The sequence below is a fragment of the Leuciscus leuciscus genome, assembly GCF_965113295.1.
Source record: "Leuciscus leuciscus genome assembly, chromosome: 3".
Taxonomy (NCBI): Eukaryota; Metazoa; Chordata; class Actinopteri; order Cypriniformes; family Leuciscidae; genus Leuciscus; species Leuciscus leuciscus.
In genome coordinates, this window is record NC_138727.1 from 7,568,189 (window position 1) to 7,581,730 (window position 13,542).

The following is a 13,542-nucleotide window of genomic DNA, read 5'->3' on the forward strand; positions in this document are numbered from 1 at the left end:
GAAAAGTATATTTGCAAAACAACATCATAAATGTGTACATTCCAGGATGCAGGTTTTTATAAAATGACAGAAGTGTTTCTTTTGGCCGTCTGTGACAGGCAGCTGGCTTGACTTGTAGATTTACCACCCCATTGTTCTGTGCCTCCATAACAAAAACACACTGTTTCCTGTTCTGTTCTAACCATGCTTAGTATTCAGGGTGGAATATTGTTTATAACGTACAAGGGTAGAGGAAGGGCCACAGATAATGTGCTGTGGAAGGTTAGAGGTCCTTATCTGAGTCTGTAAGAAAAAGCGCAAACGCAGTGTGAGAACATCATGTGTGTAGCTGGGATTGTGTGAGGCGGTAAAGTGTGTCTGAGGTCATGAGGTGTGAGTGCTTCTTTTGAAATGCATCACACTACACTCCCCACCGTGGGAGAGCTCGGAGTGTCCTGTGACCCAATGCGTCATTTGGAAATCAAGCCAAATGGTTTGTGCTTCCTATGTAGTCATCAGGGACAATGATCGGACAGTCTGATTTAGTAACACTTTAGAGTTTAGGGTCCAATTCTCACTATTAACTAGTTGCTTATTAGCATGCATATTACTAGGATATTGGCTGTTTATTAGTACTTATAAAGCACACATTAATGCCTTATACTGTATGACCATATTCTACATCCCTTAATCCACCCACCTAAACTTAACTTTACTAACTATTAATAAGCAGTAATTAAGAGTTTGTTGAGGCAAAACTCATAGTTAATTTTGAGAATTGGACCCCAATCTAAAGTGTGACCCTGATATGTTTGTTTTTTGCTTCGAAATTGGTTGAAAATCAGCAAACTTGGTAAGTATTGATGATGCATATGAGGGCACATCTCAATTATCTATCTTAATATTGAAACAATTTTCAAACTAAAATCCTCTGAGCTAATGATTAATGATTTACTAACAGTGATGCTTTCAGATATTGAGTCACATTTTGACAAGAGGCCACTAATTTTATTTGAACTTTTCATTCATTCAAACAGAGAGAGAGAGAGAGAGAGAGAGAGCAGCTCAAGCGACTATGGCAAATCATTTCATTCAACTTTATCAGCCATCTGGAATGTGAAATTTCCTCAACACACTATTGGTTAGAACCAACAAACAAGTTTAACAAATGCAAGATTTAAAAAACAAAACAAAAAAAATGCAATTATATCCACGTTTGCTGAAGTAAAACCCTGAAGTATTTTAACAAAATTGACTGAACATTCAATGATGAAACGTAACGGACGAGCAATATTCAGATTCATAGAAAACATAACTTAGAGCATAATTTCAATGCTTGGCTATTGTATTTACATTACCAAGTCAACAAAGGATCTTTCTTTATTTTGATCTTTAGTTTTGTTTGTTTGCTGTTTGAATAAATGTTTGAAAAGTTATAAGCAAATGGGGATAAAAGAACCACATGCGTTTTGGACCACACCGGCTTGCACATCAACAGCATAAGGGCTACAAATGTCTGAACTGATATGTAATATGCATCCATCAGGCCAGCTTTGGGATGCAGGCAGCCAAAATTACATTGGATGGACTCAAATGCATTGAAGAACTGCAAAGTACAGGAATCAAGGCCTCTTCTCGTGCATTAAAGTTCGATATTCAAGATCTGGGAGTTGAGAAACATAAAAACAATCAAAAAACAATAAATAAAAAAAATCCTGTATTTTCCTAACAGAACCAGTTTTTTTTGTTAGAGTATTCTCAGATTCTTCACGTGAGATGTTTATACAGCATGATTTTGCAGCTCTTCTTCACTGCTTGTTCATTTGTTCCATGCTTTGAAAGTCATCCAGATTTCCATGTTAAGGTATAAACAGAGGGCAAATTCCCATGTGCACCAACATCTAATCCAGAAACCAGGCCTCATGACCAACAAAGAATGAGTTCTTCTGAACTAGACAACACTTCGGCCCTTGTAGCATCCAGCCAACAGGGCTAAATCAATTGCAACAAGCAACTGATCTGAGCGGCATCAAAAGACTGATGTCCATCATTAAAAACAACACCATTTCAGTGTCCGTAGCTTGTCCATGCTCTGTCAAACTTTGTAGTAGATGTTTGCAGGATTTTGTGGTGGCATTTCTTGGACGATGTAAACAGGGTGTCCGTAGTCACCACTGACCTTCTCGTAGTGCGGACAATACATGCTTCCTGAGGTCCGCAGTGGAAAGATGATGTCACTCGGCTCAGAGCCGTTATTGTTGCTCCCGCCACTGGCGGCGCTTCCGCGTTTGGGCAGCGTGTTTAACGGCAACTGGGCAGAGCACTGCGCGGAGTGTTTCTGATGACGCCGATGAAGGAGTGCTACAAGAGCAATGATGATGATGATGAAGATGACGGCACCGGATGCAACACCAGCAAACAGGGCTACTTCAGATCCAGCAGATCCTACAGACTCTCCGCTCTTCCCTCCGGACTCACCATTCTGTATAGAGTCTGGGGAACGAGAAAGAGTTCATGATCAGATGTAGTTTATGCTTTGTTGGGAAAAAACACAATGATAGTCAAAGTGGAAATTCATAAGAACAAGGTAGGATGTGCAAGTCCACACTAAACTGTCAGCACTTCATTTATTTAATTTTTTACATAAATTTGCATCTGTGATACACATCCAAAAAATGTAATCACTTTACATCCAAAAGGTTTTACTTAGTCTTTTGTCATTTGTGAATATCTGTCAAACATTGTCAAAAAAAAAAAATAATTGGCTAAAACTGGTCTAAATTGACTCTTTGTAGTTTAAATTTGAGGAAAAGTTTGACATCTGAGATTTATTAACATCTAGCATATTGTACATCTAGGTCATATTTCAAATCAAAATCAAAAGAAATATATAATTTTAGGACTAATTGTATAAAGACTTTTTGCATTGTGTCATTAATCCTCATTATTTGTATTTAATGATATTATATATTGTATAAAGTATAATTATATATATACTATATATATATATATATATATATATATATATATACTATATATATATATATATATATATATATATTATTCCCACTATTTAGGCAAAATATTGTTGTTGTTTTAAAAAAATATATATTTATGAATTGCATAATTTATGATTTAATGAGATTTACCCTCCTATACATGAATACCTACCAATTTTGCTGACAACGTCATTCTCTTTGCTGAAGGTGTTTTGGTCCTTATTGTCCGGGTATTTTGGAGGATGTCTTGTGGGATGATTTTTTGCTGAGATTGAATCTGTTGGACCTAAAAACAAAACAGAAAATTAAATATAATACAGCAACAAAGATTACTAGTGGAGCTCAAGCAGTACGAAATGTTCATCGAACTGAAAAACTGATCTGAACATAATATCGGACCACCCTTACATCTTTTTGGCTTCTAGGCATTATGCCCCAGGTTTTGAGAGAGAATTTAATGAATTGGCGTAAAGCTGCAAGTATCTCCCCACAAGCCCAAAGAAGGGACAGCTGGCATAGCCATAGGAAACAAGCTCACATGACATTTCAATTACACGCTGAGGCACACTAGCATGGACACCCACTAGAAGACCGGTGACATGAAAGACTGTTATGGAAGCAGTGATCTTCATCATTGCAGGTATGGAGAGAAAGGTTGTGGGTGGTACTCACTCTGTCCAACTCTCAGAACCAGCTTCATGGATTTGGTCTTACAAACACCGCCATCATGGTTGTCCAAACCTTCATATGTGCTGTTGGATGTGGCTGAAAGAGGGAAGAAGGAGAAATTAATTAGCCATTGATATAATTTTGTTAATCACGCACACAAAAATCTCACAAAATCTGTCAAGAACATGTCTGGATCATATTTTTCCTGATGAAAATAAATTTTTTGCATTGTGACATTATTTTCAAAACAATTAAACACTTTCAAATGTCATTATAATGAATCAAAAATAATAATACATTCAGTATTAGAGCTGCACGATTAATCGATAAAAGATCATAATCTAGATTCAAACACTCGCTCAGTTATTAAACTTATCATGTATAGGTATGAAACAGCTTCATAAACAGTCTTTTTAATCACAGTATCATTATATCTGGGTTACAATGATTCAGAGTATCACATAGGCTAAGTACTGGGATAAAAGTTTAAAGTTCGAATATAAAGACTGATGTCTAAAGTAGCGATCAAAATAGAGTAAATCACCTTTAGAAAGTAACGTGAAGCTTTAAATAAAGATTGTATCAAATACATCATTACACCAGTAGCTTGCGACAAGTGAGTGTTAAAAATGTATTTGTCAATGAATCATTCATTCAAGAGAATCGTTCAAAACGCTGATTCATGCAGTAATGAAGAAAGTGAAGTCTTTATGAGTGAGTAATTGAATCATTCATTCAAACCGATTAAAATAAATTAAATCAAGTTAATTAAACATTTTTAAATAGACTGCAGTAATTAACATTTTGTCAGAACCCATAGTAAATTGTATGCTATTTTGTTTAGTTGTCTATTCAGAATCCAGAGAGAATAGTGATCTCTATTTGAAACAAAAAAATCGTTTATAATCATTTTTATTATTGCTAATTATAATGTGATTGGGAATATAAGAATCAACAATGAGATAATAATGATAATTATTAGGGGGGGGGGGGGGGGGGGGGGAGAGACATTTGTTTGTTCAAACAAACAAAACATTATTTGTTTGTAATGAAAAGTCAAAGCAATGCTGAAATAGGAACATTTCTAATGCAATTTATTTGTTTTTTATTTTGCGAGTCACCCATCCAACATTTAGTAGCTTACATTTCTGATGCTGAATATTTATAGCCATCATCCATCTTAAAAACGTTTGCAAGCCACCGAATTATTCTTTCCTCTCGAGGCTCATTTCTCTTACAGGCTTGTGGATGAATTTGGCCATATAAGGTTTAGTAGCACTAAGTGAGCTAGTTTATGACCGGGTCAACTTTCCACAAGTGTACTCACAGGTGCTTTAAAATCTTTAAAGTGTTCCTTGCGGACAAACGAGTCACATGTTCATCAGTCACTGTGTATGTGTATGCAGAAGGTGAAGGTTCAACTTGCTCGCACAAAGAGAAAAATCACAGTTTTGCAGCACGGCAAAGCTTCTTACAAGCTTGCGTTTGTTTGCTAGTAAATCCTTACGAAAAGCATTAAGAGGGGCGCGCACGCACTCACGTGCACGCTAATTTAGAAAACCCTCATACTGTGAGTAATAAACCCAGTGTAATCACACAGGTTTGAACTTTACAGAAACTAAGCATAATACCAAAGCCTTTTCACATCATTATCACAGAATATCAAGGATTTGCTTTGACCGTCAATCCACGGCTAGTGGAGTGGCTTGGTGGAACGATTCAAATGCCATTGTGCCTGGGCACCCATGCTGTGTCCTCTGATAGCAGAGCTAAAGAATTCCATTGGGCCGTAATCTCTCTTTCCCTGCAAGGATTAAGACCAATCCCACATGAACAAATGGAGTTCCCCTCCAAACTGCTTAGGGCACAGAAAGAACTGAGTGACCAGCAAGTGAAAGGGCAAGAGAGTGGGGGGGGGGGTTTGGCAGAGAAAGCAAACGAGAAAGAGAGCTAAGAGGGGAAAACAGAGGGGGAGAGAGAGAGAGAGAGAGAGAGAGAGAGAGCTTTTACCCAACATGTCCCAGTTCCCTGCAACCATTCCCACATTCATCTGCAGCGGCCACTCTAGATGTGACCCGACTCTTCAGCTTGAATGAAGCCCGCTCATTTCCTAACCACAACAAGCACATTTAGAGCCTCGGGCCGGCGCAGCTCAGTCACTCACGAAGCCAGCAACCGAGCAACAAAGTGGAGGTGGAAAATTGAAGTAGCGCGCACAAAAAAAAAAAAAGTGTATCCAAGCAGATGTTATGGTTTCAGTAATTTTTTTGTGTTTTTTTTTTGCTTTTAGCAGACATTAAGAAGTCTAACTATCCTAGAGATCATATTTTAACCACATATACACAGTGAAACATATCCTGTCTGACTGTCTGTCTAGGAAAAATGCTAATTATTTGTTGTAAGTTGCAGCAGGACATAATGACGTCTTGCACTGGTTGCGCAGATATTCAATGGTTGCTCGTAATTTCGTACATATTTATTTGCTGATTTACATTGAGTCATAAACATTTAAATGCAGTTTAACAGTCTCTCTTTCTCCTTTTAAAACTACACTGTAAAATATGTAAGAAATAGAAATTACTTTTTTTTTGGGTGAAACTTAATGTAGTCAGGTTGATTCAGTCAAATAAAATATTATTAACAAATGTCCTTGTGACTTATTTTTCCAATTACTTCCACATGTACCAAAAGTCAATTAATTAAATGAAATATTCATTGTTACAAAAACCTTAATGTCTCTCTAGAAACTTAAATTGATAAGAAACTAATAGTAGCTAGTGTCTTGTTCACAAGAAAATAAAAATAAAAACAAATACAAACTACAGCTTGAAAGTTTGGGCTCAGTACCATTATTTAATGTTTTAATTATTTAAGTCTTTATGTTCACCAAAGCATAAATACAGTAAAACAGAACTATTGTGAAATATTATTACATTAAAATTTAAATTATCTATTTTCATATATTTTAAAATATAATTTATTCCTGTGATGGCAAACTTGCATTTTCAGCATCATTATTCCAGTCTTCAGTGTCACATGATCCGCCAGAGATCATTTTAATATGCTGATTTACTGCTCAATATACATTTCTAATTACTATGATCAATGTTGAAAACAGTTCATATTTTCTTTGCTAAGTAAGATAAAACATTTTCAGGATTCTTCTATGAATAGAAAGTTCAAAAGAACAGCAACATTTTGTAACATTATGAATGTATTTACTGTCATTTTGTATCAATTTAATGCATCCTTGCAGAATAAAAGTATTAATTTGTTTTGTTTTTTAAATCGCACTTGACCCCAAACTTTTGAATGGTAGTGCATGTCAGGACTTTCCCACACGCCTAAAAAAAAGTTTTTAAAAAAGTGTTCTCTTCCTCTCATTTTGTCAACTCTCACACACATCACAGTTACATGCACATGTTCTGACATTCACACACACGCACACAAACACACACTCAAACATCGAGGTAAGTCTCTTTAGAATCATTTAGGTCAGATATCCATGTCCCTCGGGCTGCAGGCCGAGCTGCCCTAAACAATCACATCAAACCGATCCGTCTCATACTGGCAAAGGATTGGGGGATTTAGAGCGTGTAAATCTTAAAATCACATAAACGGCCATTAAGGAATGTGCCAACTGAAAAGGGGCTGAGATCAACACACGCTAAACTGAACGATAACCACTTTTCGAAGTGGTTGAATGATACTAATAACATCCATGTAAAGGGCCATCAACAAGACTTGCTTCACAGAGAACATCTCAGACTCTAGACATTTCCCTCCCCACATGAGAAGAGGACAAAAATAGACCTGGGAAAAACTACGTTTAAAAAAAAAAAAAAAAGAACTGATGTGTGCTAGACAAGCTAAACAATATAATGATTAATGAGCATAAATATCTTTATGTTAATGACAAAGACATCTTGTGTGGTAAACACACTTGCCAATGGATTTAACACATTTCCCTTAACTATAAACTTGATTTGTTCATTATTTTTGGAGGGCTACACTAGACAGTCGCCTTCCCAGACGAAAAGACGGAAAAGATATCTTGGGAGACAATGCTGGAGGCTGAAATTCCCATGGGTGGGATCAGTTCTGCATTTGGCTCCTTCTACACAGTGTTCAAGCTGGCAATGGAGGTGAAAAACTATCATGAATCAGCACCTAAAGGGAAAATTCTTGAGTAAGAATGGAAATAAACTTACAGATGATGTGATAGTCCTTTCCTTTGAAGAACTCCAGGCCCCACAGGTTGGGGCTGAACTCTTGAAACTTGAAGGTGAACTTCACGTCCTGGTCCGGCTTGTCACAGCTGAGCAGTAACATGTCGCTTTTAGTAACACTACAGGTCTCCAATTGTTCTTTGGGAACAAGATAGACCCGGAAGTATTCAATGTTCATCTGCTCAGTGGAGCCTGCCTTGATTCTTGGACACACAATGTCCATTTTGTCTCCGATTTGAGGGTATAGTACTACACCTCTTCCTGGAACAAACCTGTAGGGAACAAGGGATGTTAAATGTCTTATAGTGTGACAGAGATGGGAAAAAACCTTAGCATGACTAATAATTATGAATCAATTAAGCATGAGAACTTTAAAGGTAATGTAAAATCATGTTTGGACGTCTAATAAATTGATCTGTATCTAGTGGTTTCTTCAGGTAATTCAATTAACCAAAGAATCATTGGCTTCAATTATGTCTTCTGAGGGTCAATTCTCCTAGATGGGGATAGTTTAACCAAAGCAGTCCAAAAAAACAACAACATTGGCCCAAAAAGAGATCCAACTGGGTCGAAAACGACACTGGACCCCATTGACTTTCTCTGTATAAAAAAAAAAAAAAAAAAGAACAAAAAAGAGACATTTATCTAAGTATCTTTGGTAAAGTTACACAAAGAAGCTAAGGCTGCCCCCTCCATTCATAGTAAAACAAGCAACTGACAGAATGGATTGAGACAAGCGATTTCCTTTGGCTAATTTTCAGAGTTCTGTCTTGAAGCAGAATGCAAATGCATATAAAGCATTTGGGACCTTGGCTTACTTACACTTTTTTTTTTTTTACTAATGTCTGCAACTTTTCATACTTTTCATACTACCCCCCCATTACATACTTCTCTATTCTGTAATGCATTTGCACAATTAACAATCACTCACTCCTGACCGTTTGCTGGCAGTCCTTTATCTGCCCTCACCAATTGCTGGCAGTCCTTTATCTGCCCTCAATGTTTATTACAACCTCACTAGAGCTCCTATTACAATGTTCACTTCTTGTAAAAGGGTTCTGAAATTGACCTTTCAATTATTTGCAGATTCTCAGATTAAGTAGATTTTTGATTAAACACACAAATTCCATTGTAAACAGACTTGTGTGCATTGGGTCAATCCCTTTATATTTTAAATCTACCATGACAAAGTTAGACATGGTCTCATTCTCACTAACACCATAAGGCAGAATAAAAGAGTCACTTTCTAAGACTAGCTTCCATCCTCATAAAGTCATTAAGAAAGGGACCCTCAAAGTTCTGTGGGGGTCCTGAGAAGACAGGAAGCTTCAGTGCCCCTCCTCCGCCCCCCCCTGCAGTACCAACTTCTGTGTGGATAAACCGGGATGGGGGTTGAACAGTGCCTTCATCCCAGCGCACCTTTTGTCTCCAAAGCTCTGTGATAAAGATGACCCACTGAGCTACTGGAACTCATGAAAACCGATTACAACCTGCAGCAAAGCTCTGCTGCACAACGGCTTAGCATCTTAAAAGAACGTTATCCTGCATCTAAACAAAACTGATCTATTTGAATACAGGTTCACCACTGTGAAGAAACGGCCATGATACTACCAAGGCAACCAGTTTCACTCTTGAGCGATCAGATGGTGGAGTAAAAGACATAAAGACTTTTTTTTTTAAATTAAATCTAAGTGCATGTTTGGTGAAATGTTTGCCCAAATGTCCAAACATGTTTCAGGTAAGTTTACCATTTGACAAGACCTCCCAATGGCAGGAAGAGAGTAAATGGCAGCTGTGAAAACACCAGGCTGGGTGTCTCAATCTCAGAAAGTAGTACTTAAATGCATTTCCCTTTCTTTTAACAGTGTACTGAGACTATTTGTCCTGACGCAGGAAGGTGTGCTGAGGAACAGATGCATAATTATCACAAGACTTTGGAGACACACTTCACAGTGGAAAAAAGGAGCTCAAGCAACTGATCTCTCTGTGGCAATCAGCGAGAGGTTGTAATCCACTCTTCAATTTTACATTTCTCAGCTTATAATCAGTCCTAAATTTAGGCTGTGGCTCAGCACTCTTACACGATATTAACCATGATGTAAGGTTTACAAAAGTTTGATTGCTCTAAGTGCAGATTCATTCTGCAGCTTTTCCCCAGCAAATACCAGGGTGCATGGAGTTCGCAAGCCATGTTACAACCTCGCCATATAATTTAAACCATTGCATTTACCTGCACTTTTTGACAGGGCGCGCACAGGCTAATTACTTAAATTACAAAAATGCATATAAATTAACATTTACAAATAGTGGTAACGTCCATGAGGTGAAAGTTGGTAAAGGATAGCCCAACTGATCTGTTTTTAAAGTTTACGCAGTGATCTCCTTTTAGCCTGATTCTGCAAATGAATGCACTTGCATCTCAATGTTACTGCCAATAAAGCATCATTGTAACTAATACCCTGCAGTCTGGAAAGGTGGGTGGTCCTCCAACAAAATGCCATGGATTACGAATATGTTTAGTGGGCTGTCTTGTGTTTAAATGACTATGACATGGTAATAAAAATCAATGGAGAAATCAGCTGATTAAAACTGCAAATGAAAGTGTGATTACAGATACACTTTTAAAATGAAAGGTTCTTCAATGGTTCTTTGCTACACCTTCAGAACCCTCAACTACCCTTTTTAGCTGTATATTTAGTATGAACTAAGTAAAAAAAAAAAAAAAAAGATTAAGACTAAGATTAAAAAAATATATATTTATGTTACATTATAGGTTCTGTCCTACCAGTCAGCATATATTGATTATTTAAAGTCCCAGTACATATTTTTGCCTTTGAGCATGGGCATCAGTGGATCAGTTCAACTTTCAACTGGTAACTATTCATTGAGTAGAATGTATTTCTCGTTATATTCTTGATGTACTTGTTTATTAGACATTAGCATGTATTCCATTTTTAGTTGTAAAAACGAGGACTATATTGTTGCTATATGCACTTGATCATACATAAAAAAGGGGAACATAAAATATACAGTAAGGGACTAGACACTTTTACATTTGGGAAAATCACTTGTAGGCTACAGTTACTCTGAAGGCATATCATTTGCAATTTGTTAGGCAAATAATTTTGGTTAGGCTCCAATTCCAAATGGAATAGATGTGTCACTATTGATATAGTAAAGCAGGCTACTAGCCTATCAAATGGAGAATTTGCATACAACTGACCAATTTAATAGATACTATCACGTTGCAATACTGGTTATAGAATTATAATTTATAAACCATTCACAATTAGGTTACGTAGGCTACAAATATTTAAAAAAATAATAATATAACCACCAGTAACAAAATAGATTGTAGTTTTGTATAGAATAATAAATGTTAAAGCTGCTTGCCATACAACGCTTTTTTGGGGTTCTATTTGGAGCCTTTATTTAAGTGTAGGCTACTTACTTGGTGTTCGAAGTATTCCAGTATATTGATTCTAAAACTGTTGATCGAGCCAGTTTTACTCGACAAGCAACCACGAAAAAACAACATATATAAGTCCACATAGATGTATCCATTGCGATGCAAAAAGAGTTCAGCAGTCCAAATCTGATTATAACAAGTGAGAGATCCACAGGCACTAACGCGAGGAGAATCCGATGTTGTTGGGCGCTCTCTTCTGCTGAAAACGCGTTTGATTTCAAAACGAAAAAAGAACACTATTCGCTAAGACTCCTTCGCAACTGCAACTCTATAGAAAAAATGTAACAAAATAGCCGGACAGCGGGAGATAATCCATGTAATCGGGTTTTTAGACATTAAATGTCTTAATATGCATCGTTTGATGACCAGTGATTGACATTCTTATGAATGTAGAGAAAACAGTAAAATAGTGCAGGTTACGTGAGATATCAGCACAGCTCTAAAATTCTGATGTTACTGAGCTCAACTCTAAAGGCGGCATCAGTGCTTCTCCTGTTCTTCGTCTTTGCATTCAACTCTGCCAGTCTTGGAGTGCCCTCAAGACGTGCTCGGAGACTTCTTAGGACAACCCAGTGTTGCGGTTAGACCCCGCCCACATCACACTCGATTGGATGACGCTAAATGAGTGACACCTAGCCGAATTGAAGGAGACTACACAGAAGTCTGGCAACTCTGTAGTCTGTACTGCTATATTAATCATTTGGCTACTACCAGAGCACAAAGTTTACCTGAGGTGCAATAATGCGGTATCAAAATTATCAAAATGCTATTGTTTTCAACCGGCAGGAGGCCGTGACCCACTAGGGGGCCTCAGTGAACATAATATAAAAAAGCCATGTTAAATTAAAAATTATTTAGCAATTCGTCCTATCATCGACTGTATCTAAGTAAGCAGACTGAGACACATTCTTATGCTTAGAGATATTCAAGCATGCTATGTTGTCTTTACAAAGCCAAAAGGCAATTGAGCTTTAAGGTAAGTTTTAAGGAAAATAATAATATTGAATTGACAGATAGAGATAAAAAAACAAAATCGATAAAGAACTGCTGGTATACGTATTTTCATTTCTGAATACATAGTGTGTGTGTGTGTGTGTGTGTGTGTGTGTGTGTGTGTGTGTGTGTGTGTGTGTGTGTGTGTGTGTGTGTGTGTGTGTGGCCTGGTAAACCTTACATTATGGGGACACTAATGTCCCCACAAAGATGGCGATATCCGAAATCCTTGTCCTTGTGGGGACATTTTTTGATCCCCATGAGGAAAACAGCTTTAATCATATACTTAGCATATGCCGAAAGTTTTCTGTGATTATGGGTATAGTGTAGGCCTACTGTAGGGGGATACAATCTACAGTTTGTACAGTATAAAACCCATTATGTCTATGGAAAGATGCAGAATGCACATAAATACACTGAAAATAATAGTGTAGCCTAAACGCACGAATGTGGCGTCATGTTCGAAATGGAATGATTAATCTTTTTATTTTAATTTAAACCGCTATGGGAGCTTGTAACTAAAGGCATTTCCCACGAACTTAACCCGCTTAGTCATGTAAACCTCAAAAAGTCTTAAAAATCTGTATCAGGCCCTCTCACAGTGTGAGCAATTTCGTCATCCGTTTAATGTTTAGAATAAAAGCAGCCTTCCCTAAATTACGCAAATTACGCACATTTTATCCCTGATATATTAGATGCCTGAGATAAATCAAAACATTTGTTCAAAGGTTCGGGCAACTTTTGTTTATTGTCCTTTGCGTGTTTGGATAATAATCAAAAGGAAAAAACTAACAGGTACGAGATAATTGGATGTCGAGCGGTGTTAAGGTGTGATGCGTTTGCACTTCCATCGTCTGGTCTGCGTTCGAGCGTGAATCAATTGTGTATTTGCGCACTGGGCTTGTGCCGAAATAACAGAGGTGTCAAACAAACTATTAATTAGGCTGCGGATTTGATAGCATTTGGTGATGTGTTGACATCCTGACGTCAAAATGTTAACCCACTTAGTCTTGTTGATCCCATGTCTTCCAGATTCTTTGATATCTCGAATGCTCTTTTTTTTCTTTCTCGATGGTAGGCATTTAAACAATTAAGGGAATATTAAAGGGATAGTTCAACCAAAAATGAAAATTGTGTCATGATTGACTCAATCTATGAATTAATTTGTTTCTTCTGCTGAACACAAAAGAGATTCTGAAGAATA

General features: G+C 37.2%; 1 protein-coding gene across 1 annotated transcript; it reads right to left on the reverse strand.

Annotated features, from left to right (window-relative positions):
- Positions 1–960: 960 nt before the first annotated feature.
- On the reverse strand, positions 961–12,384 carry efnb2b (ephrin-B2b). The gene is made up of 5 exons (XM_082163906.1): positions 11,328–12,384; positions 7,859–8,148; positions 3,651–3,743; positions 3,151–3,264; positions 961–2,472 (listed from the first exon to the last, which is right to left on the reverse strand). The coding sequence occupies exons 1-5, from the start codon at positions 11,438–11,440 to the stop codon at positions 2,075–2,077; spliced, it is 1,008 nt and encodes a 335-aa protein (XP_082020032.1). The 5' UTR covers positions 11,441–12,384; the 3' UTR covers positions 961–2,074.
- Between the last annotated feature and the right edge of the window lie 1,158 nt (positions 12,385–13,542).